Genomic DNA, 23,774 nt, shown 5'->3' with positions numbered 1-23,774 from the left:
GGGGGAAAGGGGGGGAGGGGGGAAAGGGGGAAGGGGGGAAGGGAGGGGGGGAAGGGGGGGTGGGGGGAAGGGAGGGGGGAAAGGGGGGGAGGGGGTTTCAGGGGGGCATTGTTTATGTTAATTTAATTTATTTTTAATTTATTTTGTTGTTCATTGGGTTTGGGGGGGTGGGGGCTTTGTGATATGCGTTGTTACGGGTCTGGGGGGTGTTTATTATTGTTATTAGTATTATTGTTCTGTTGTTATACATTTTTCAAGAATTTCAATAAAAATTATTTAAAAAAAAAGACTTGTTTCTCCTAGCTGATGTTTATAATGATTAGCAGAAGGGATTAGGGAGGAGGTGAGGAAAAACCTTTTCACCCAGAGTGTACTGGGCATCAAGAATTTGCTGTCTAAATTAGTGATTGAGACTGAAATCCTCAACTCATTTAAAATTCATCCTCCATCTCAAGTACGGTAACCTACAAGGCTATGGCCTTGGGTGGGAGGTGGAAGGGAGGGAGGAGTTTGGAATGAGGAGGACCTTTTGAACTTGCATGCCTATCTCCAAAATAGAGCAGGCTAGATATCGGCTTTTGACAGGAACCAGGCTGCACCCTTTAAAGGCACTCCCTAAAAAGACAACTCTGGGATGGGTTTGGGAATCGCGGAATCAAGACAGACCTGCATTTTTAAAGGGCCCTCAAGTCATCCTAACTCAGTGAAAATCCAAGTCAGCATTTATTCTGAAAGGATGAAATTAATTGGGCTGAAGAGCAATTATCTTCTAATACAGGTCATATAACTGTAAACAGCATCTCAATTCTCCTCCCATAGTATATGGCATTGGGTGCAATGGATCGAAGAGTTGGCAAACAAGTTACAAACTAAGGTCAATTTGCCTAGTTCTTACATAAGACCGAGTACAAGTTGCAATGTTGGGGAGAGGCAGGGGGGAAAGGGAGGGGGTTCTAACCCTACTTAATGTGATAAAGGTAAAGCACAGGGCTAAATCGCTGGCTTTTAAAGCAGACCAAGGCAGGCCGGCAGCACGGTTCAATTCCCGTACCAGCCTCCCCGAACAGGCGCCGGAATCTGGCGACTAGGGGATTTTCACAGTAACTTAATTTGAAGCCTACTTGTGACAATAAGCGATTTTCATTTCATTTCATTTCACCGATAAACATGCAAGGAGAATGAATTCTGTGAACGTTCAGCTTAGCTCCCACCCCCAAACAAAAAAACCTCCAGATATAAATCTAATATTGCAGTCTATGGTATTCAATTCCATAACTGAATTTCCATGATCATACAGAACTGGAATCATTGAGTATTTTATCAGTTTTATTTCCATATTTATTCACGTAATGTTAAATCGTGCTCTTATTAAGGTATTCATTCGGCTCCCTTTCTTTAATTCAAAAATGTTTCTCCCTTAATTGTTCACCTCTTAATGGACAGAGAGTTATTGAGCTAAAGTAGTAAAAGATCCTTTTGACACAATATTATTTGACTTTCTACATTGTGTAGACTAGTTTATACTTGCGTTTACTTTGGCTCAGAAACATCCCTAGTCTTTAATCTTACCATAAATGGTGTGGCACTTTGAAAAGAAATGTTTTTCCTCAGTCAGCAGGAGAAGACAACTGTACACCGACCACACTAATATCTCATCCGTACTGCAGAGTCGCTCAAACAGGAATTCTAGAGGAGACAGCAGAATGAGGAAAAAATCAGTTCAAGTACAACATACAGATGCTGTAAATCTAGAATTAGAAACAGAAAATGCTGGAAGTACTCAGTAGATCAGGCATAATTTCTGAAGAGAGAAACAGAAATATCAGCTCCGTCTTTCTCTCTATACATGCTGCCTGGCCTGTATTTACCTGCAGTGCAAAGTTTGATATTCAATCCAGAGGAAAATTACATTTGAGGCTAACTAATGATGAGCTTCAATAGCTAACTCAGCATCAGGTGGAGCGTTTTGGTCAGTCCAACTCTCCACTGCAGGGAAAGCAAAAAGGAAGTTCTTTTAACTACCATATACAGGCATTCAGAGATTTCATATGGTGGCCTGTCATTTGAATCCACTAACTAGCTTTTGTAGTTCTCAGTTACACTGTCACTTAACATGTTTCACTATTATCTAATTATTGACATTAACCAAAAACTTACGCTTTGAAATTGGACTTTTCAAATATTCGTGCAAAATCAAAATGGCCCCAATAGAGAACCAGTTTTAGCAATAAACTTTCGGTCCCCGTAATTATTCAGGGCAGTAAAAGGGTGGACTAGATTTCTGAACCTATCTTCCAGGATACAAGGGTTTCAACAATTGTGGTGAATGTAGTTCACACTGTAATATATATACCATATTATTGTAAGCGCAGTTGCGTTGCCCGACCACTGGGGGAGTAGCGCTGGGAATGCATAGGAGTTTGTACAGGGCTCCACCCTTGGCTCCGCCCACAGCTCCTCCCCCTGGACTGCTGTATAAAGATCGATGCCCAGAGCCAGCCGACCAGTTCATCCAGGGTTCATCGTGTTACAGGCTGGCTCTGTTGTTAGTAGATTAAAACCACTGTTCATACCTTAAAGCACGTGTCTCGTGAATTGATGGTCTGATCAATTTAATCTACTTTTTTTTAAATATTTTTTATTGAGTTTTCATATTTTATATCCAACAAATTACAAATTATTAGAAAAAAAACCACGCAAAAATTAACATGTATATTTACAGGTAAGCACCTTCATAATAACAACTGTGGCCGCCCCCTTTAACCGGCATACATATTTTGCATTCCCCAATATGGCCGAGGCACATGTTTATAGGCATTTGTTTACAGTTTGGTTTTGGGCCTTAGCTTGCCATCAAACCCCCATAACGAACCCGTAGCCCTCCCCCCCCCCCCGGCTACCTTCCCCTGATTCCCGTCCATTTTCCCCTGATTCCCGTCCATTTTCCCCTGATTCTTGGCCACCCGACTATTCTTCCTCTTGTTCGTTAGCTACAAACAGGTCCCAGAATGGCTCCCACGTTCTGTGGAAGCCGTCGTCTGACCCTCAGATGGCGAATTTGATTTTCTCCATTTGGAGAGATTCCGAGAGGTCGGACAGCCAGTCTATAGCTCTGGGCGGTGCTGCTGACCGCCAGCCAAACAGGATTCTGCGGCGGGCGATCAGGGAGGCAAAGGCAAGGGCATCCGCCCTCCTCCCCAGGAATAGATCTGGCTGGTCTGAAACCCCGAAGACCGCCACTATCGGGCATGGCTCCACCCTCACCCCCACCACTTTGGACACAGCCTCGAAGAAGGCTGTCCAGTACTCCACAAGTCTGGGGCAAGGCCAGAACATGTGGGCGTGGTTGGCCGGGCCTCTTTGGCACCGTTCACATCTGTCCTCCACCTCTGGGAAGAACCTACTCATACGGTTTCTTGTTAAGTGGGCTCTATGTACCACTTTTAGTTGCGTCAGGCTGAGCCTTGCGCAAGTGGAAGTGGAGTTGACCCTGTGCAGTGCTTCGCTCCAGAGTCCCCACCCTATCTCAATCCCCAGGTCGTCCTCCCATTTCATTCTTGTTGCGTCCAGTACGGTGTCGTCCCTTTCTACCAGTCGGTCATACATGAGGTTACAGTTCCCTTTCTCTAGGATACTTGCGTCCAGTAGGTCTTCCAGTAGTGTCTGTCGTGGTGGTTGTGGGTATGTCCTTGTCTCCTTTCGTAAGAAGTTTTTGAGCTGCAGGTACTGTAGCTCGTTCCCCCCGGCTAGCCGAAATTTCTCTGTCAGTGCGTCCAGTGTTGCGATCCTGTCGTCCGTGTATAGGTCCCTGACTGTCAATGTTCCCCCGTCCTGCCTCCACCTTTTGAAGGTGGCGTCAGTCAGTGCTGGTGTGAACCTATGGTTGTTACAGATGGGAGCCTTGTCCGACATTTTGGTCAGGCCAAATTGCTGCCGCAGTTGGTTCCAGGATTGGAGGGTGGCTGTCACCACTGGGCTGCTGGAGTGTTTTTTGGGTGGGGATGGGAGTGCTGCCGTGGCGAGGGCCCGGAGGGAGGTCCCCATGCAGGAGGCCTCCTCCGCGCGCACCCACTCGGCTTCTGGCTCTTGGATCCATCAATTTAATCTACTTAAGAAACAGTCAGGATCGATCATGGAATCAGCCCTCAAGCCTGAGCGACTAGAACTCGACCCACAGGATGCAGAGGCAAAATAAATTTTTTCTCATTGGCTCCGGTGTTTTAAAGCCTACCTGGCTGAAGCAGGCACAGCCGAAACAATGGAGGAGCAGAAACTGAGCCAACTGCACGCGAGGGTGAGCCACAGAATTTCTACTCAACTAAATTGAATTCCTATACTGAAGCCCTAGCGCTACTCGACAAAATGTATGTGAGGCCTGTTAAAGAGGTCTATGCACGACATGTGTTTACTACTCACCGACAGCGGCCTACGGAATCGCTAGCAGAATTCCTGAGAGAGCTAAAAACTTTATCTAGTGACTGTAACTACCAGGCGGTAACCGTGGCAGAACATTGAGAACTTGCTGTACACGATGCCTTTGTTGCGGGCCTTAGATCGAATTACGTGCGCCAGCGACTGCTGGAAAAGGGGGCCTTAAAACTTGAAGCGACTGTTGAACTTGCTACAACTATGGAGGTCTCCTTCCGCAGCCTCACCTCGTTCCCCGCGGACCCCGCGACACCGTCATGGGCCCCCGACCAGCGACTCCCCCAGGCCTGCGCCGCGCGGCCACCCTACCACTTTTGCGGCCAGAATCATCACTCGCGGCTGCACTGCCCGCAATGCGACCTGGAGCAGCTGCGGGCGAAAAGGACACTATGCCAGAGTGTGTCTGGCGAAGAAAGCCCCAGCCTCTAACCCTCCCATGGCTCAAAGCACTCGTTCCGCCCCAGCCTCTAACCCTCCCATGGCTCAAAACACTCGTTCCCTGAATTCACAGGCCTGCAGGCCCCGAAATGCTGCAGCCTGTATGCCGACTCCGCCCCCACCTGACATGTGCGACTCATGGGGGCGGCCATCTTGGCAATCCTCCTCCATGCGGCCGGCCATGTGCGACTCATGGGGGCGGCCATCTTGGCAATCCTCCTCCATACGGCCGGCCATGTGCGACTCATGGGGGCAGCCATCTTGGGATCCATCCCCTTCAAACTCTGAAACTCACCTCGACGACTATGAACTCAGAAGGCAGTCATCACGGGGCCACTCCAGCACAGCTGATCGAGCCGCCGACTACCCGCAACTCAGCGCAGTCACACTGGACCAATCACGTCCGAAGCATCTCCGCAACTCGATGGCGACGGTCCAAATCAACGGGTACAGCACGCCGTGCCTTTTCGACTCCGGAAGCACTGAGAGCTTCGTACACCCAGATCTGGTAAGACGCTGTTAGCTCCCCGTTTTCCCTGCGCAGCAAACTATCTCCCTCGCTTCGGGCTCCCACTCTGTCCATATCCAAGGGCGCACCGCCGTGACGCTCACAATCCAAGGCGCTAGCTATGCCAAATTCCAGCTCTACGTCCTGCCCGAACTCTGCGCCCCGCTCTTATTAGGCCTTGATTTCCAGTGTAATCTCAAGAGTCTGACCGTCAGTTTCGGCGGACTCGTACCCCCACTCACTATCTGCAGCCTAGCCACGTTGTGAATCTCCCCCCCTCCTCTTTGCCAACCGCACCCCGGACTGTAAACCCGCAGCCACTCGCAGCAGGCGGTACAGCCTGCAGGATAGGGTGTTCATCCGATCGGCGGTCCGAAGGCTCCTCAGTGAGGGGATCATAGAGGCCAGCAACAGCCCCTGGAGAGCTCAGGTGGTGGTCGTCAAGACCGGGGAAAAATTCCGCATGGTTGTAGACTATAGTCAGACCATTAATAGGTTTACACTCCTCGACGCGTACCCCCTCCCCAGGATTGCAGACATGGTTAACCAGATCGCCCAGTATCGGACTTTTTCCACGGTGGATCTGAAGTCTGCATACCACCAGCTCCCAATCCACCCGGAGGACTGCCACTACACGGCATTCGAGGCCGATGGCCGGGTTTCCTTCGGCGTCACAAATGGGGTTTCGGTGTTCCAACGAGCAATGGACTGAATGGACAGTACGGGCTGCGGGCCACGCTCCCGTACTTGGATAAAGTTACCATCTGCGGCTATGACCAGCAGGACCACGACGCTAACTTCTACCGTTTTCTCCAGACGGCTCAGAAACTAAATCTAACATATAACAAGGAGAAATGCGTTTTCCACACGACCAGACTAGCCATCCTCGGCTATGTCATGGAAAACGGAGTCCTGGGCCCCGACCCGGACCGTATGCCTCTCCCTCATTGTCCCAAGGCACTCAAACGGTGCTTGGGATTCTTTTCCTACTACGCCCAGGGGGTCCCTCAATATGCGGACAAAGCCCGCCCACTCTTTAAGGCCACACCATTTCCCCTGTCAGCTGAGGCGTGCCAGGCCTTCAACTGCATCAAGGAGGATATCGCCAAAGCAGCCATGCGGGCGTGGATGAATCCACCCACTTTCCGGTTGAGAGCGATGCCTCAGAGGTAGCTCTTGCAGCCACATTAAATCAGGCAGGGAGACCAGTCGCATTCTTCTCCCGAACCCTCTCTGCTTCGGAACTCCGACACTCGGCAGTCGAAAAGGAAGCACAAGCCATTGTGGAGGCTATTCGTCACTGGAGGCACTACCTCGCAGGTAGGAGTTTCAATCTCATCACCAACCAAAGATCGGTTGCCTTCATGTTTGACAACTCGCAAAGGGGCAAAATTAAAAATGATAAAATTCTGCGGTGGAGGATCGAACTCTCCACCTATAGCTACGATATTAAGTATTGACCGGGGAAGCTCAACGAGCCCCCAGATGCCCTATCCCGAGGGACGTGCGCCGGCGCACAGAGCGACCGCCTAAAAGTCATCCACAACGACCTCTGCCACGCGGGGGTCGCCCGGCTCGCCCATGACATCAAAGCCCGAAATCTGCCTTTCTCCACTGAGGAGGTAAAAGCTGTCACCAGAGACTGCCAGATCTGTGCAGAGTGCAAACCGCACTTCTATAGACCAGACAGGGCCCAACTGGTCAAGGCTTCTAGGCCCTTTGAACGCCTCGCGATCGATTTCAAAGGGCCACTTCCCTCAACTAACAGGAACGTTTACTTCCTAAACGTATAGACGAGTTCTCCCGCTTCCCCTTTGCTATCCCGTGCCCCGATATGACCTCCCACACAGTCATTAGGGCCCTGTATAGTATCTTCACCCTGTTTGGTTTCCCCAGCTACGTACACAGCGACCGGGGTTCGTCCTTCATGAGCGACGAGCTGCGTCAGTAACTGCTGGACAAGGGCATCGCCTCGAGCAGGACTACCAGCTACAACCCCAGGGGGAACGGGCAGGTGGAGGGGGAGAATGCGATGGTCTGGAAGACGGTCCTATTGACCCTCCGGTCCAGGAATCTCCCAGTCTCCCATTGGCAGGAAGTCCTCCCAGACGCGCTCCACGCTATTAGGTCCCTCTTATGTACCGCGACCAACCAGACACCTCGCAAGCGGCTCTTTAGTTTTTCCAGGGGCACTACCACGGGGGTCTCTCTCCCGGCATGCCTGAAGTCACCGGGCCCTGGACTCCTCAGGAATCACGTCAGGGCGCACAAAACTGACCCCCTTGTAGAGAAGGTGCGCCTGCTTCACTCAAACCCCCAGTACGCCTTCGTAGAGTTCCCTGACGGCCGTCAAGGCACTGTATCCCTCCGGGATCTAGCACCCGCAGGCTCCAGCACCCCCACTATCACTGCAGAGGTACCCCTCACTCTACACCCCACCCAGCCGCCCCCTCGCGCTCCTGAGCCCACTAGCTCGCTACAATTGTTTTGCGCACCCACACCGGCTAGCTCCCAGCGACCCCAGTCCCCAGTCGAACCAGACGGGTATGGAGCTCGGACGCAATCGCCCCCGGAATCCGCCATCGTACCCCAACCCACAACACCCATCCAGCCACCACAAGAGGCTGCAACCCCGGTGCTCCGCAGATCGCAGCGGACGACTCGACCACCGGACAGACTCAATTTGTGAACCACCACCCCCGCCGGACTTGACTTTTTTGTAGGGGGTGAATGTGGTGAATGTAATTCACACTGTAATATATATGATACCATATTATTGTAAGCGCAGTTGTGTTGCCCGGCTACTAGGGGGAGTAGCGCTGGGAATGCATAGGAGTTTGTACAGGGCTCCACCCTTGGCTCCGCCCATGGCTCCTTCCCTGGACTGCTGTATAAAGATCGATGCCCAGAGCCAGCTGACCAGTTCATCCAGGGTTCATCGTGTTACAGGCTGGCTCTGTTGTAAGTAGATTAAAACCACTGTTTATATCTTAAAGCATGTCTCGTGAATTGATGGTCTCATCAACAATATCATGTAGAAATTAGAAGCAAGCTTAGAAGCTGGTCTAAGACTTCTTGTGGCGGCCATGGTGTGAGTGGTCACACATATGGTGGCTCCCACTTGTGGTGGAATTTTTGGACCTATTCCCCGGCTAACGGGTGGATTTTGTGACTGGAAAATGGTGCAGGAGGGGTGGTAGGAGACAGTGGCCAGCCGGTGGCCTAAAAAAAGGCAACAGTTGGTGAAAGTTGGAGTGGTGCCTGCGACACGGGTGAAGATGGCGGAAGGTCAGGGACCGGTCCTACCCACCAAGTGGTCAACGGAGCAGCTGATGGGCTTCCTAAACGAGAAGTTCACCCAGCAGAGGAAGGAGAATTTGGAGGACATGGCCAGGGTGGTGGACCCGATAAAGGCAGGGATCGAACACATGGAGACGAGATTGGAGGCCCAGGGTCAGGTGATCCAGAAGGTGGAAGAGTCAGTGGGGGAGCACGAGGAGCACCTTGCCTCGCTGGCAGTGGAGATGGGGATGTTGCGGGACCAACAGAGGTGGCTGCAGGAGAAAGTGGAGGACCTGGAAAATCAGTCTCGCAGGCAGAATTTGAGGATCGTGGGTCTGCTGGAGATCAGTGGGGGAACAGATGTCGACGTATATGTGGCTCGGATGTTTTGGAAGCTGCTGGGAGTGGGGAGATTTGAACGACTCTTGGAAGTGGACCGGGCGCCCAGGGCGCTAATGAGGAAGCCGCAGGGGAACCAGCCGCCGAGGGCGATGGTGGTGCGACTGCACCGATTCTTGGATAAAGAACGGATTTTGAGGTGGGCCAGGCAGACGAGGCGTTGCACCTGGTAGTGCAGTGAGTTCCGTGTGTACTGCGTGTTAGGGGCCTCACGGTAGCATGGTGGTTAGCATCAATGCTTCACAGCTCCAGTGGTCCCAGGTTCGATTCCCGGCTGGGTCACTGTCTGTGTGGAGTCTGCATGTCCTCCCCGTGTGTGCGTGGGTTTTCTCCGGGTGCTCCGGTTTCCTCCCACAGTCCAAAGATGTGCGGGTTAGGTGGATTGGCCATGCTAAATTGCCCGTAGTGTAAGGTTAATGGGGGGGATTGTTGGGTTATGGGTATACGGGTTTTGTGGGTTTAAGTAGTGTGATCATTGCTCGGCACAACATCGAAGGCCAAGGGCCTGTTCTGTGCTGTACTGTTCTATGTTCTATCTACCAGAACCCGAGTACGCAGCTGGCCAAGAAGAGGAACAAGCTTCAATAAGGTGAAGGCAGCCCTCTTAAAATAGGGGGTGAAATTTGGAATGCTATAACAGGCACGACGATGGGTGACCTAGAAAGGTCAGGAGCTGTATTTCGGGACCCCAGAAGAGGTGATGGATTTAGTCAGGGACAGTGAACTGGCAGGAGAAGGAGGACATTGAACTCTGGAGGGCATGTTCCCTTTCTGTTCCTTTGGGGTTTGTTTAGTTGATGTTTGGACTGTTTGGGGCCATTGTTTTGGGTTTGTTTTTTCTTGGTGGGGGATGGTGAGTTGCTCTTTTCTTTTTGTTTGGTGGGGTTGTTAAGTTTGCACTGAGAGCTTGTTAGAAGCGCAGTGGTGGGTGAGCAGGTGGTTAGACTGAGAGGGCCTGGGGCTGGGATTGTGTGGTGGGGGGCAGGGGGAGGACTGCTGACAAGGGAGGGGTTTCTAAAAGGTGGTACGGGGAGGGTGGGGAAGGGGTGCTGGTCGGGGTGCCCCCCGACCAGGCTGATCACATGGAACGTGCGAGGATTGAATGCGCTGGTCAAGAGGGCCTGTGTGTTCACACATTTGAAAAGCTTGAAGGCAGATGTGGCTCTGCTACAGGAGATACTCTTGAAGATGGTTCAGTTCAGACTAGGTTGAAGAAAGGGTGGGTAGGGCAGGTATTTCACTAGGGATTAGATTCTAAAACAGTGTGGGGGGGGGGGTGGCGAATTTGATCAATAAGCATGTGGCGCTCGAAGTGGGGAGTATAGTGGCTGACTCGCGGGGGGAGATATGTGATTGTGAGTGGGAAATTGGAAGGGTTGACAGTGGTGCTGGTGAATATTTATGCTCCGAACTGGGACGATGTAGAGTTTATAAGACGGGGAAGATCCCCGATTTGGACTTGCATCAGCTGATTATGGGGGGAGAATTTAATACGGTTCTGGATCCGTGGCTGGATCGGTCGCGATCGAGGTCAGGGCGGGTGTCGGTGGCAACGAAGGCGCTAAGGGGGTTTATGGAGCACATGGGGTGGGAGGGATCTGTGGAGGTTTGGGAGGCCGAGAGCGAAGGAATTTTCATTCTTTTCTCATGTGCACAGGGTGAACTCCCAAATTGACTTTTTTGTTTTAGATAAGACGTTGCTGGCGGGGGTGGTTGATGTGGAATACTCACCTGGGGGGACCTGGTTTTGGACCCGGTGGGGGTGAATGGGGTGTTTAGGGATTTCTAGAGTAGGCTGAATGAGTTGGAATCCCCAACTGGGGTGAAGGGGATGAGGTGGTTTTTAGAGGGGTTGGAGTTCCCGAGGGTTGAAGAGGAGCTGGTGGAGGTCCTGGGGGCCCCAATTGAGCTGATAGAAGTGGTGGAGGGGCTGGAGGCGATGCAGTTGGGCAAGGCCCGGGGTCCAGACGGCTACCCAGTGTGCGGGGGTTCTGGGGCCCTTGTTGGTAAGGGAGTGGGGGGTGCTTGCCCCGACAAAGTTGCAGGCCTCGATCTCTCTGATCTTAAAGCGGGGACAAGGATCCGGAACAATGTGAGTCGTATAGGCCGATCTCCCTGTTAAATGTGGATGCCACGTTATTGGCCAAAATCATGGCCTCGAGATTTGAGGATTGTGTGCCGGAGTAATGGGGAGGGCCAGACAGGGTTCGTTAAAGGGAGGCATCTGGCTGCGAATTTCAGCAAGTTGCTAAACATGATGATAATGCCCCCCGAGGGACGAGAGGTGGAGGTGGTGGTCACCATGGACCCCGAGAAGGTCTTTGATCAGGTGGCGTGGGACTATTTGTGGGAGGTCTTGGGGCACTCCGGCTTGGGCAGGGCTTTGTGGGCTGGATCCGGCTGCTATCGCAGGCGTCGGTGCGAGTGTTGGACGAGCCGGGTGAGTTTGGGTTCTTTTAGGCTGAACCGGGGGTGGGGGAGGGGAGGGGGGGGGGGGGTGGCGACAAGCAAGGAGGTCCAATCTCCCCGCTGCTTTTTGCCTTGACTATAGAGCCGTTGGCAATGACACTGAGAGCATTGAGGGCCTGACAGGGGATAGTACGGAGGGGGTGGAGCATAGGGTCTCACTTTACACGGACGACCTGTTATTGTACATTTCGGACCTGCTTGGGGAGGGGGGGATCATGGGGATCCTAGAGGAATTCGGCCGGTTTTCGGGGTACAATTTGAACATGGGTAAGAGTGAGGTCTTTCCGATCCAGGCGAGGGGGCACGAGAAGAGATTGGGGGTGATGCCGTTCAAGGTGGTGTGGGGTGGGGGGAGCTTACGGTATTTGTGTATTCAGGCGGCGCGGGGGTGGGAGCAGCGCAGCGGCGGCACAAGCTGAATCTGGCTCGGTTGGTGGGGCAGATGAGAGGTGGACCTTAGAAGGTAGGTTGTGCGGTGAACGTATTATGGTAACCATTCACCACTGTACTACATTGTACCACGCTTTTGCCCATGTGGGCTCCACCTATGGACCATTGTACTGTACTACACTGGTTGTATCATGTGGTGCCCTTGTGGGCTCCGCCCCTGGCTCCGTCCCCTTGAAGGGAGGTATAAAGAGCAGCTGCCCTGTAGGCGGCTCTCACTGCAGAGCATTCGCAGGCAGGCACTGTTCTAGTTGATTGCAATCCTACCAACTGTCCTGGCTAGAGACAATTCACACCTCATTAACCTGGGATCACCCCCTAACTCTGGATCTGCAATGATTAGATTACCCGCAAATGCTCGCATTCCAAGCATTGTCTGGCATCTTTGACTTTGTCTATATAAATGTTTCTGGAACATACCTCTCCATTCACCTGAGGAAGGAGCAGTGCTCCAAAAGCTCGTGTTTGAAACAAACCTGTTGGACTTTAACCTGGTGTTGTAGACTTCTAGTTGATTAAAGCCACTGTTCACTTCAACTCTCTGCCTCGTGTGAATTGATGGTCGCATCAGGATGCACTCCCGTTGTCATTGGCGGGGAGGGTTCATATGGTGAAGATGACAGTTCTCCCGCAGTTCTTGTTTGTTTTCCAGAGCCTTCTAATCTTCATCCTCAAGGTGTTTTTCAAGAAAGTGAATGCGGTGATCTCAGGGTTTGTTTGGACGGATAAAACGTCGCGGGTGAAGAAGGTGCTGCTGGAGCGGGGTCGAAGGGAGGGGGGGCTGGCCTTCCGAACTTTATAAATTATTACTGGGCGGCAAAATAGCGATGGTCAGGAAGAGTGGATAGTGGGGATGGGGTCGGTGTGGGAGCGGGTGGAGGCAGCCTCATGTCGGGACACGGATTTAGGGGCACTGTTAACAGCGCCTCTGCCGTTCCTGCCGGCCAGGTGCTCCACAAGCCCGGTAGCAGTGGCTGCCCTGAGGGTGTGGGGACAGTGGCGGCAGCACATGGGGCTGGAGGGGGCAACGTTGTGTAATCTGTGGTAATCACCGGTTTGTTCCGAGGGGGGTTGGATGCGGGTTCCGGGGGTGGTAATGGGCAGGGATCGAGCGTTTGGGGATGTGTTTATTGACAAATTTCGTGTTGAATAAGTTGGAGGTGGGGTTTGAGCTGCCTGAGGGGAATGGGTTCCGCTACCTGCAGGTGAGGGACCTTGTGCGGAGGCAGGTAATGACTTTCCTACACCTGCTACCTGAGGAGTTACAGGACAAGGTAGTGTCGAAAACAGGAATGGGGGAGAGGAAGGTATCGGAGATTTCTAAGGAGCTGATGGAATGTAAGTGAGCCCTGATAGAGGAGGTGAAGCAAAAGTGGGAGGCAGAGCTGAGTGCGGAGCTGGAGGCTGGGTTGTGAGAGGATGCCTTGAGGCGAGTGAATGCATCCTCATTGTGTGCCAGGCTTAGCCTGACACAATTTAAGGTGGTCCACAGGACATGCATGACTGTGGCCCGGAAGAGCAGGTTCTTTGAAGGTGTGGAGAGCAGGTGTGGACGGTGTGCGGATGGGCCTGTGAATCATGTCCTGGGCTGGGATTCTTCGACTCCCTGCCGGGTCGGAGAATCCCCGGGGGGAGGCGTGAATCCCGCCCCGCCGCCACAAAGCCGGGAGCCGTATTCACCGGCGGCGTCTTTCAGGCAGCGGCGGGATTCCCGCCACGCCAGTCAGGGGCTGTTGACAGCGCCCCCCACCCAACGATTCTCCAAGCTCCGAGCAGCCGTCCATTTTTGGCCAGTCCCACCGGTGTGAAATACTCACCTCACGCATGGCGAGACCTGGCAGGTGAGTATGGGGGGGGGGGGGATCCGACACCGGGGGGGGGGATTGCGAATGGTTGCCTGGCTCGCGATCTGGACCTACCGATCTGCGGGCGGGCTTGTTCCATGGGGGCACTTCTTTCTTCTGCGCCGGGCCTCTGTAGGGCTCCGCCATATTGCCCGGGGCCGGCGGGGAGAAGAGAACGCATGCGCAAAAATATGCCGGCTGATCTGAGCATGTGCAGAATCACACCGGCCGCTCCACACATGCGTGAACTCGCGCCGGCCCTTCGGCACCAGCTGGTGCGGCGCCAACCCCTCCGGCGTCCACCTTGCCCCCGAAAATGCCGGAGTGGTTGGCACTGGTTTTCTAGCCGCCAGAAGGGAGAATCCCGCCCCATATGCTTTGGGCACGTCCAAACTTAGAGGATTCTGGCAGGGGTTCGCTGATGTCGGAGGTATTGAAGGTACGGGTGATTTCGAGTCCAGAGGTTGCGATTTTTGTTATGTCAGAAGACCCAGGAGTCTCGGGGGCGGGAGAGGCCAATGTCTTCGCCTTTGTCTGCCCGGAGACGTGTTTTATTGACATGGAGGGACTCGGAGCCCCCAAAATCAGGGATATGGGTCAATGACATGGCAGGGTTTATCCGGCTCGTGAAGATTAAGTTTGCCCTGAGGGGACCGATGTTAGTGTTTGCCCGGGTGGCAGCCATTTATCTACTTCTTTGGGAAAAATTAAGCTGTCAGCAGGGGGAATGGGTGGGGGGGGGGGGGGGGGGGGTGTGGTGGTATGAATGGAAGCACTGCCATTGGTACAGAGCATTAGTTTCCCATTGGCTCTGACTGGTCATGTGCCTCTCGTCTGATTGGCTGGGACTAGTCATGTGACTGCTCACCAATTGGTCGAGAGGCAAGTTGACTCCGCCTCTGAGGCGGGGTATAAGTACCCAGAGTTCCCGGCGGTCGGCCTTTCTCTGTACTGTAGTCGACTACCGGGCTAACAACTAGCTGATTAAAGCCTAAGTTTGGACCTTCATCGTGCCTCGCATCCAATTGATGGTACATCAGGGGGAAGCATTGGGGAGTTGTTGATGTAAGCCATGTTGGCTGGGTTTTGTTGTTGGTTGGTTGTATGTTATTAATTTTGCTGTTTTGTTTTTCGTTGTTAAAATTGTTAAAATTATAATATAAATGCCTTAATAAAAATATATTTTTTTAAAGAAATTAGAAGCAAGACGTCTTTTAAAATTTTCAAGCAAGGTTCCCACCAAAACCAGCAGTACAAGGCCGCAGCTGGGTTAGATCATAGGAAAATAAAGCAGTAGGCCAATTGTCCACTCGAGCCTGACCCACCATTCAACTAGATCAGTATTTTTCTGCACTATTTCCAATATCCCTTGATACCAAAGAATAAAGAACAATTACAACATAGGAACAGGCCCTTTGGACCTCCAAGCCTGCGCCAATCATGTGTCCTATCTAGACCACCCGCCTGTATCCTTCTATACCCTGTCTGTTAATGTGTCTATCCAGATAAGTCTTAAAGGTTGCTAACGTATCTACTTCAACCTCCTCACTTGGCAGTGCATTCCAGAGCACCACCACTCTCTGTGTAAAAAACTTCTCTCGCACATTTCCACTGAACCTTTCCCCCTTCACCTTGAACTTGGGGCTCCTTGTAATTGTCATTTCCACCCTGGGAAAAAGCCTCCACCCTATCTATACCCTCTCATAACTACTATCAGATTGCCCCATAGCCTCCGTCTCTCTAGGGAGAACAATCCCAGTTTATTCAATCTCTCCTCATGGCTTATGCCCTCCATACAAGGCAACATCCTGGTAAACCGTTTCTGTACTCTCTCCAAAGCCTCTACGTACTTCTGGTAGTGCGGTGACCAGAATTGGACAGTATTCCAAATGTGGCCTAACCAGCGTGCTGTATAATTGTAACATATGTTTCGAGCTTTTATACTCAATACCTCATCCTATGAAGGCAAGCATGCCATATACTTTCTTTACCACCATTTCCACCTGTGCTGCCACTTTTAAGGATCTGTAGACCTGCACACCCAGATCTCTGTGTGGCTCTATGCTCCTGATGGTTCTGCCATTTATTTCATAGCTCCCACCTGAATTGGATCTACCAAAATGCATCACCTCGCATTTGTCCGGGTTAAATTCCATCTGCCATTTCTCTGCCCAATTTTGCAGCCTATCCTGTTATATTCTCTAACAATCTTCATCACTATCCGCAACTCCTGCAATCTTAGTATCATCCGACAAACTTGCTATTCAGACCGGTTACGATTTCTTCCAAGTCATTTATATATATTACAAAGAGCAGAGGTCCCAGAACTGATCCCTGCAGAACACCACTAGTTACAGACCTCAATTCGGAAAAACACCCTTCCACTGCTACCCTGTCATCTGCGGCCAAGCTTTAATATTCATAGCTTTAATATCTAGAAATCTACTGATCACTAACTTGAACATATTCAACAATGGAGCCTCGGAGTAAAAAGATTACTCCTCATCTCAATCTTAAATTCTGAGATTGTGTCCCCTGGTTCTAGACACCCCAGTCAGGGGAAACATCCTTCCTGCATCTTTGACAAAAAGTCATCCAGACCGGAAACGCTAGCTCAATTCTCTCTTCACAGATTCTGTCAGACCTGCTGAGATTTTCCATTTTCTACCTACATCCACCCTATCAGGCCCTGCAAGAATTTTGTATACTTCAATGAGATCACTTCTTATTCTTCTAAACTCTAGAGCAGTGCATCTCAAACTATCTGATGTGGCGTACCGGCAGTTTTTTTTTTCAATGTGCCAGGGACCGGTGAGCGAAACAAGCCAATCCAGGATTACTGTCTCTTTCTTTTCTGGAAACACTCCAAGTACCGGCAGACGATGGCTCGCGTACCGGCACCGGTACGCGTACCACACTTTGAGAAGCACTGGTCTAGAGAATATAGGCCCAGTCTCCTCAATCTCTCCACATAGGACAGTGCTGACATCTCAAGGACAGTGCTGTCATCTCAGGGATCAGTCTGGTGAATCTTTGATGCGATCCTTCTCGGGCAAACAAGTCCTTCCTTAGATAAGGAGATGAAAACTGTACACAATATTCCAGATACAGTACTCAAATCTTGCAATAAAACACTCAAGTCTCTTTGCACATCAACACTACCCAATCTCTCATCATTTAAGAAATTCTCCGCATTTCTGATTTTCCTACCAAAGTGGATAACTTCACATCTTTCCGTATTAAATGCCATCTACCGTGTTGCTGCTCACTCATTTTCCTGTCTTAAACCCCTCGGAGCCTCTTTGCAACCTCCTGAAGAACTTGTGCTCATGGAAACCAGGAGGTCACAACAGAGGAAGCTTAAACTTTACTTACATGAGCATTCCAGGCCCCAGAAAGAAAATGAAAAAACAAAACACAGCATGCGTCGATTGCGAAAGGTTCCTGTCAACTTTTATTGTCATCGAGCAGGTGCAAAGCCTGGCAGGTCAGTTCTCAAAAACTCCAGGACAGCTAAGTGAACTGGGTGATTCTAACCATCTCTGTCCCACAACACCAGTTTTCAACTGAACAGGCAGGGTTAAAAGCAAATTATTGCGGATGCTCGAATCTGAAACTAAAAGAGAAAATGCTGGAAAATCTCAGCAGGTGTGGCAGCATTTATAGGGAGAGAGAAGAACTAATGGTTCGAGTCCAGATGACCCTTCGTCAAAGCTTGGGTTAAAATCTGCTACGTCTGAAATTTCCCTTCATGCGCTATTTAGGACTGAAATTAAATAATTAATTTCTCTATCTTAACAGACAAAGGAACCCATTATGGTAGTAAGGAGTGGGTTTGTGCAGGAAAAGACGACAAGGACCACGATTGTAACTTTACCAAAGCGAATGGATTTTGAGTGAGTTAAAATCAGAACTTCTTAAGAATTCTGGCAGTGAATCAACATGGATCGCTGAGTTTGGATGAAATGGACAAGCTGGATGTGTTATGAAATAGGATATGAACAGCAGAAGTCAGACAAGCTGTAGTTTGGGGGTAAAACGGAAGCAGCCAAACAGAGCATTAGAATAGTCATACTTGCAGACGACAAACACAACCAAGGGTGTCAGCAGCAAATAGGCACACAATGGCGCAGAGACAAGACATCGAGATAAATCACTTCTAAATATGCAACCACCTTTCACAATGAAACAGACAGAAAATACATCCTGGTAAAACAAAAGTACCTGGAATATCTGCATATACTACTGCAGGAGCGTATTGCACTGGAGAGTGGACCAGTATGGAAGTCATACATTGCACACTTGCAATCTGTAGTGTTTCATCTCTGCTGAGCAACAACTGAAAGAAAACAGAATAAAATCTGATTTTCCTATTGTTTCACTTGTCAGTGTTGTTACTCCTTGATATATCAATGATATACAATTCCTGATTCTTTCTGTCAATTTGCCTAAATGTTGCAGTTGCTGCAGGATTGCCCTTTGGACCTACTACAAAGACAAAGGGGCCAAGAGAAAATGAAGAGCAAAGAAGAAAATAGCAAAGTGTGAAACAGTCAAATTAGCCAACAGCAGGAAATAGAGAAATACAGCACAGAACAGGCCCTTCGGCCCACGATGTTGAGCCGAACTTTTGTCCTAGGTTAATCATAGAATTTTGGACAATTTTTCATGGCCAATCCCATCAACCTGCACATCTTTGGACTGTGGGAGGAAACCGGAGTACCCGGAGGAAACCCACGCAGTCACGGGGAGGATGTGCAGATTCCACACAGACAGTGACCCAAGTCGAAATCGAACTTGGGACCCTGGAGCTGTGAAGCAATTGTGCTATCCACAATGCTACCGTGCTGCCCTTAAGAAGTTAACCTACACTCCATTATTCTACCCTAATCCATGTACCTATCCAATAGCCGCTTGAAGGTCCCTAACGTTTCCGACTCAACTACTTCCACAGGCAGTGCATTCCATGCCCCCACTACTCTCTGGGTAAAGAACCTACCTCTGACAACCCCTCTATATCTTCCACCATTTATCTTAAATTTATGTCCCCTTGTAATGGTGTGTTCCACCCGGGGAAAAAGTCTGACTGTCTACTCTATCTATTCCCCTAATCATCTTATAAACCTCTATCAAGTCGCCCCTCATCCTTCTCCGTTCTAATGAGAAAAGGCCTAGAACCCTCAACCTTTCCTCGTATGACCTACTCTCCATTCCAGGCAACATCCTGGTAAATCTCCTTTGCACCTTTTCCAAAGCTTCCACATCCTTCCTAAAATGAGGCGACCAGAACTGCACACAGTACTCCAAATGTGGCCTGACCAAGGTTTTGTACAGCTGCATCATAACCTCACGGCTCTTAAATTCAATCCCTCTGCTAATGAACGCTAGCACACCATAGGCCTTCTTCACAGCTCTATCCACTTGAGTGGCAACTTTCAAAGATCTATGAACATAGACCCCAAGATCTCTCTGCTCCTCCACATTGCCAAGAACCCTACCGTTAACCCTGTATTCCGCATTCATATTTGTCCTTCCAAAATGGACAACCTCACACTTGTCAGGGTTAAATTCCATATGCCACTTCTCAGCCCAGCTCTGCATTCTATCTATGTCTCTTTGAAGCCGACAACAGCCCTCCTCACTATCCACAACTCCACCAATCTTCGTATCATCTGCAAATTTACTGACCCACCCTTCAACTCCCTCATCCAAGTCGTTAATAAAAATCACAAACAGCAGAGGACCCAGAACTGATCCCTGCGGTACGCCACTGATAACTGGGCTCCAGGCTGAATATTTGCCATCCACCACCACTCTCTGTCTTCTATCGGTTAGCCAGTTTGTTATCCAACTGGCCAAATTTCCCACTATCCCATGCCTCCTTACTTTCTGCACAAGCCTACAATGGGGAACCTTATCAAATGTTAAAGGTTTGCTCATAGTCATCTGTGAATATAACGTTTGAATGTATTTTAAGAGGCTCCAAAATACCAAAGTATTTACTTCACAGCCGGTGTCTTGCAATCATCTCAGATTATTAGACAGGAAGACAATTAGGGAAGATGCATCTTTTGGGAACAATGCTAATTCAAATTTGCTTAAATAACTTAAACGTTCACAACAGCTATGTGATGTTACTAAAAACCCTGAACAGACAGGATTCAAAGTGATATGGCTGGGCCTCATGTGTCTGAAATTAGCATGCATGGGTGAACACTGTTCAGGAATGATGGATTGGATACCAATGTGCTGTGGGCAGCGATAGCGCAGTTAAAATAATAGCAATAAGCTTACTGCCTTGATTCCAGTTGATGCAATTTTCCTTCTTATACATTAATAGAAATCAGACAGGAGTCGCATCAATCCATACAAATGACAAATGTTGACTCAAAAGCATCATTAAAACTTGGTGATATAGGTTGTGAAGAGGGTGGTGCTGTCTATTTCTTTTAAAATATGGTTCTGCCAGTAATCTTTGCTTTTGAAATAGGTTTTTATAAGACATGATTGCAAGTAATATTTATAAAATATACTAACAATTTAGAAATATATAAATCCTTTATTCATTTGAGCTTAAGAGTAGTTAATAAGAAGAATTGTTCATGTTATTTATTGCATATGGCTTCAAGATCAATTCTATCAAGCCAGGGTGCACAGGTATAATAAAATGGCCATTTTAAAGCCATATATTCTGTCCCTATATTTATACAGAACTTTGATTCTGTATTGTTTATAGCTAGATAACAAAACATACAGCAATTTAGACAGAAGAAAAGTTAAATTATTTGGAGTATACTAACTTCTGCAGCACAGGCTGGTGAACTGTGAGACCCTTACCTGAGGCCACAGTACCACCAATGGTGCGATGGTGGAGTATCAAGTGTGACAAATTTTCACGAGCTGTTTAAATTACATATGTAGGATCACTGAGGGGTTACACACAAAATCAGGTCTCGCAGCCCAACAGGTTTGATTGTGTTTATGTTCCACAAGAACCTCTTCCCATCCTACTTCATATCATCCTGTCAGCATATGCTTCTATTTCCTTCTCCCAAATCTAGCTTACCTCTAAATATATCTATGCTATTTACCCTATCTACTTCCTGTGGTACTGAATTCCACATTCAAACCACTCTGGGGGTAAAGAATTTTGTTCTGAATTCCATATTGGATTCATTAGTATCTCATTGTTCATGACTTCATTTTGGACCTGCCCCAAACCTCACCCCAACGTACATGGATGTAAGAATTCTTAATGGTAGAATTTGACAAAGCGCACATAAATAGATTATTTTTAATATCATAATCTGTAAACTCAGAATTGCAAGGTATGTGCTCTTCTTCATCTCTCAATATAATATTCATATTCAAATACCATTCTGCATTATCCAAAAAGCAATGCATGTAAATAAAAGTGCATGTTGCATTGTGTGTATTTTACCTTTGTTTTGTGGATCTTGGTTATGTTTTACGTTTTTTGGCTCACTTCCAGCAACGTTCACTGACAATACGTGTCAATATTGATTTGTTCCATTATTTTCCTCTGATGTGAGATTCAACTATAATTATCTGGAGAGCTGCCTTGATGGCAAAATAGGTTGGGGCGCAGTGCCCTATTAATCCAGGGTCCTACAAATTCCTGCTGCTTCAGGGTTTTATCATTTAGTTCGACCCATTCATAGCAGATGAAGACTAGCAGACCGCCTGCCTCACCATCATGATGATAATAGCACCCCACCATTGCACTTCCCATTTTCTCAGGAGCATGAATGGAGGCGGGCACGTTTCACGAAGCCAGCTAGCCATTTAAATCATCAGCTGCCTCCATTAAAGTCGGATTTTGATAGCCCAGGAGAGTAAATAGACCTGGGGGCGAATTACGACCTCGTCCCCCCGATTTGGTGCGGGACAAGACCGTTCCTCTCGCAGGATTTGCGAAGCTCAAAACGCCTTGCAAAATTTAACAAAATATCAGGAGATGGCGTGATCTGATTATCGCCCTTGCTGGGCGTGATCCAGATCTGCATTTTTAAGAGCCATTAGGCTCATTTAAATATGCATTTGTGGGATTCTTCTATCAACTGGGCCTGGGAAACCTTTCCAGGGTGCCGTTTAATACTGGTTTCCACAAACGTGGACCTGGAGAGGGGGGGGGGGGGATCTCCCAGGCCATTAGAGATCACTAGGTGGTTGGGGCAGGGTGGCACCTTGGCACTCCCTCTGCACCTGGGTAGCTTCACATTGCCAGCCTGGCACCCTGGCAGTGCCATCCTGGCACAACCTACCATCAAATAAAAATCAAAATGTTGGACAGCCAATTTTAAAGGCTGATTTCCCAGAGTTATTCTGGGAATTCTTCCGTCTCTGTGCACCCAACCTGGAGGCAAAAATCTGGAGCGAAGACTTGCTTGAAGATCACAAATAGAAGAGTGGCATTCACACCACCTGGATGGACAAGGCTTCCTACTGAGGACCGTTCTCATACTTTTCTGCAGCAGCTTAAGGCTGCTCTACTTGGCCTCATTTCCTCCTCAATTGCAACATGCAAAGCAAGGAAGACTGCTAGCAAGATGCCTCAAACTCAGCACTCTTTCTCCTGGTGACTCTTTTAAGATGTCCGATGGAGTAGTACACCATTCAATCTTTTTGGTTAAATCCTGGAGATTATCCATGGAAAAATGTTGATAGAATGTTGGCGAAGCCCAATTGACAAAGTGTTCAAGAAATTCGCCCAGGTATTCCAAAGGCCCTCTTCAAATGCAGTACCATCAGTCAATCTCAATTATCAAGTCAACACTGACAACTGAATATATTTTTAATTAGTGCTTGAAATTCTCAGCAAAGCCTTCTATATACCAATCAGCTGGTAGCTATTGGAGAGGATAAACAAATTGTTGTGCGCTAAAATGTTGTGCAGCTTTTCTAATGGTACAATCATACAATTTAATCCTGAATTGGCCCCATAACAATTCTCCACATGACTGTCCCAAGCACATGCTTCAACTCATTTACCAAGATGGTGTTTGACACTAAACATGGACTAAATCGTCACTGTAACGTAAGACCCCATCTTGGTCACCACAGACCCATATTAGCACTTAAAAAGTATTCAACCAAATCCAACCCTCAGATCTCTTGGAGAAAATACATTTAAATATAGAATTATATATATACAGGAGACTGTAAGTTAATCAAGAACTTCAAACACTTCGGACGCGATTCTCCGGAAATGCGGCGAGTCGTAAAGGCTGCCGTGAAACTGGCCGTGTTTCACGGCAGCCTCCGCGCCCCCTCCCGGGACCCGATTCTCCCCCCCCGGTCGGGGCTAGCAGCGCGGCACCGTGAAGCACGGCATCGCGGGCTTAGCGACCGTCGCTAAGCCCGCGTGCTAAGCGTCACGGCGGCTGACGCGCACAATGTCAGCCGCGCATGCGCGGGTTGAACGGCCCCAACCCGTGCATGCGCGGATGACGTCATCACGCATATGCGTCAAACCCGCGCATGCGTGGGCCGTCATGCCCCTCAGCCGCCCCGCGGACTGATCCTGCGGGGCGGCGGAGGAACAAACAGTGCACGGGTATCGGACCCGCTGCCCGCGATCGGTGCCCACTGATCGCAGGCCCTTGCCACCCTTGGCACGGCCGGGGTGCGACCGTGCCAATCGGTACCATGGTTGTTCGGGACGGCACTTTGCGGCCGTTTTCATGAACGGTGAGAGCAGGTGTGTTTGCGTTCGTGAAAACGGCCGTAAAGGCCTGGGAACTCGGCCCATCGGCCTGGGGAGAATCGCTGTTCGCCGTAAAAAACGGCGAGCAGCGGTTCATGTCGTGGGGCGGCCGTGGGGGGGGGGGGGGAGAATAGCGGGAGGGCGGGAAAATGTCGGGAAGGCCCTCCCGCTGTTCTCCGACCTGTCGTGGGCAGCGGAGAATCGCGCCCTTCATATTTGGGCAGCACGGTAG

General features: G+C 49.5%; 1 protein-coding gene across 11 annotated transcripts in view; it reads right to left on the bottom strand.

Annotated features, from left to right (window-relative positions):
• LOC119956323 (meiosis inhibitor protein 1) overlaps window positions 1-23,774 on the bottom strand; it is a 536,433-nt gene that overhangs the window by 352,395 nt on the left and 160,264 nt on the right. For all 11 annotated transcript variants that reach the window (XR_005458631.1, XM_038783445.1, XM_038783450.1 and 8 more), the window contains 2 exons: window positions 18,040-18,154; window positions 1,570-1,686 (listed from right to left, as the gene is read on the bottom strand). Coding sequence is in view for 10 of the 11 variants with exons in the window: in XM_038783445.1 (XP_038639373.1) it covers window positions 1,570-1,686; window positions 18,040-18,154 (232 nt within the window). In the remaining variant the exon portion in view is untranslated. The remainder of the gene's footprint in view (window positions 1-1,569; window positions 1,687-18,039; window positions 18,155-23,774) is intronic.

The sequence above is a fragment of the Scyliorhinus canicula genome, chromosome 23, assembly GCF_902713615.1.
Source record: "Scyliorhinus canicula chromosome 23, sScyCan1.1, whole genome shotgun sequence".
NCBI lineage: Eukaryota > Metazoa > Chordata > Chondrichthyes > Carcharhiniformes > Scyliorhinidae > Scyliorhinus > Scyliorhinus canicula.
Note: the sequence above shows the minus strand (reverse complement) of the source record. Positions and strands in the feature narration are given on the sequence as shown.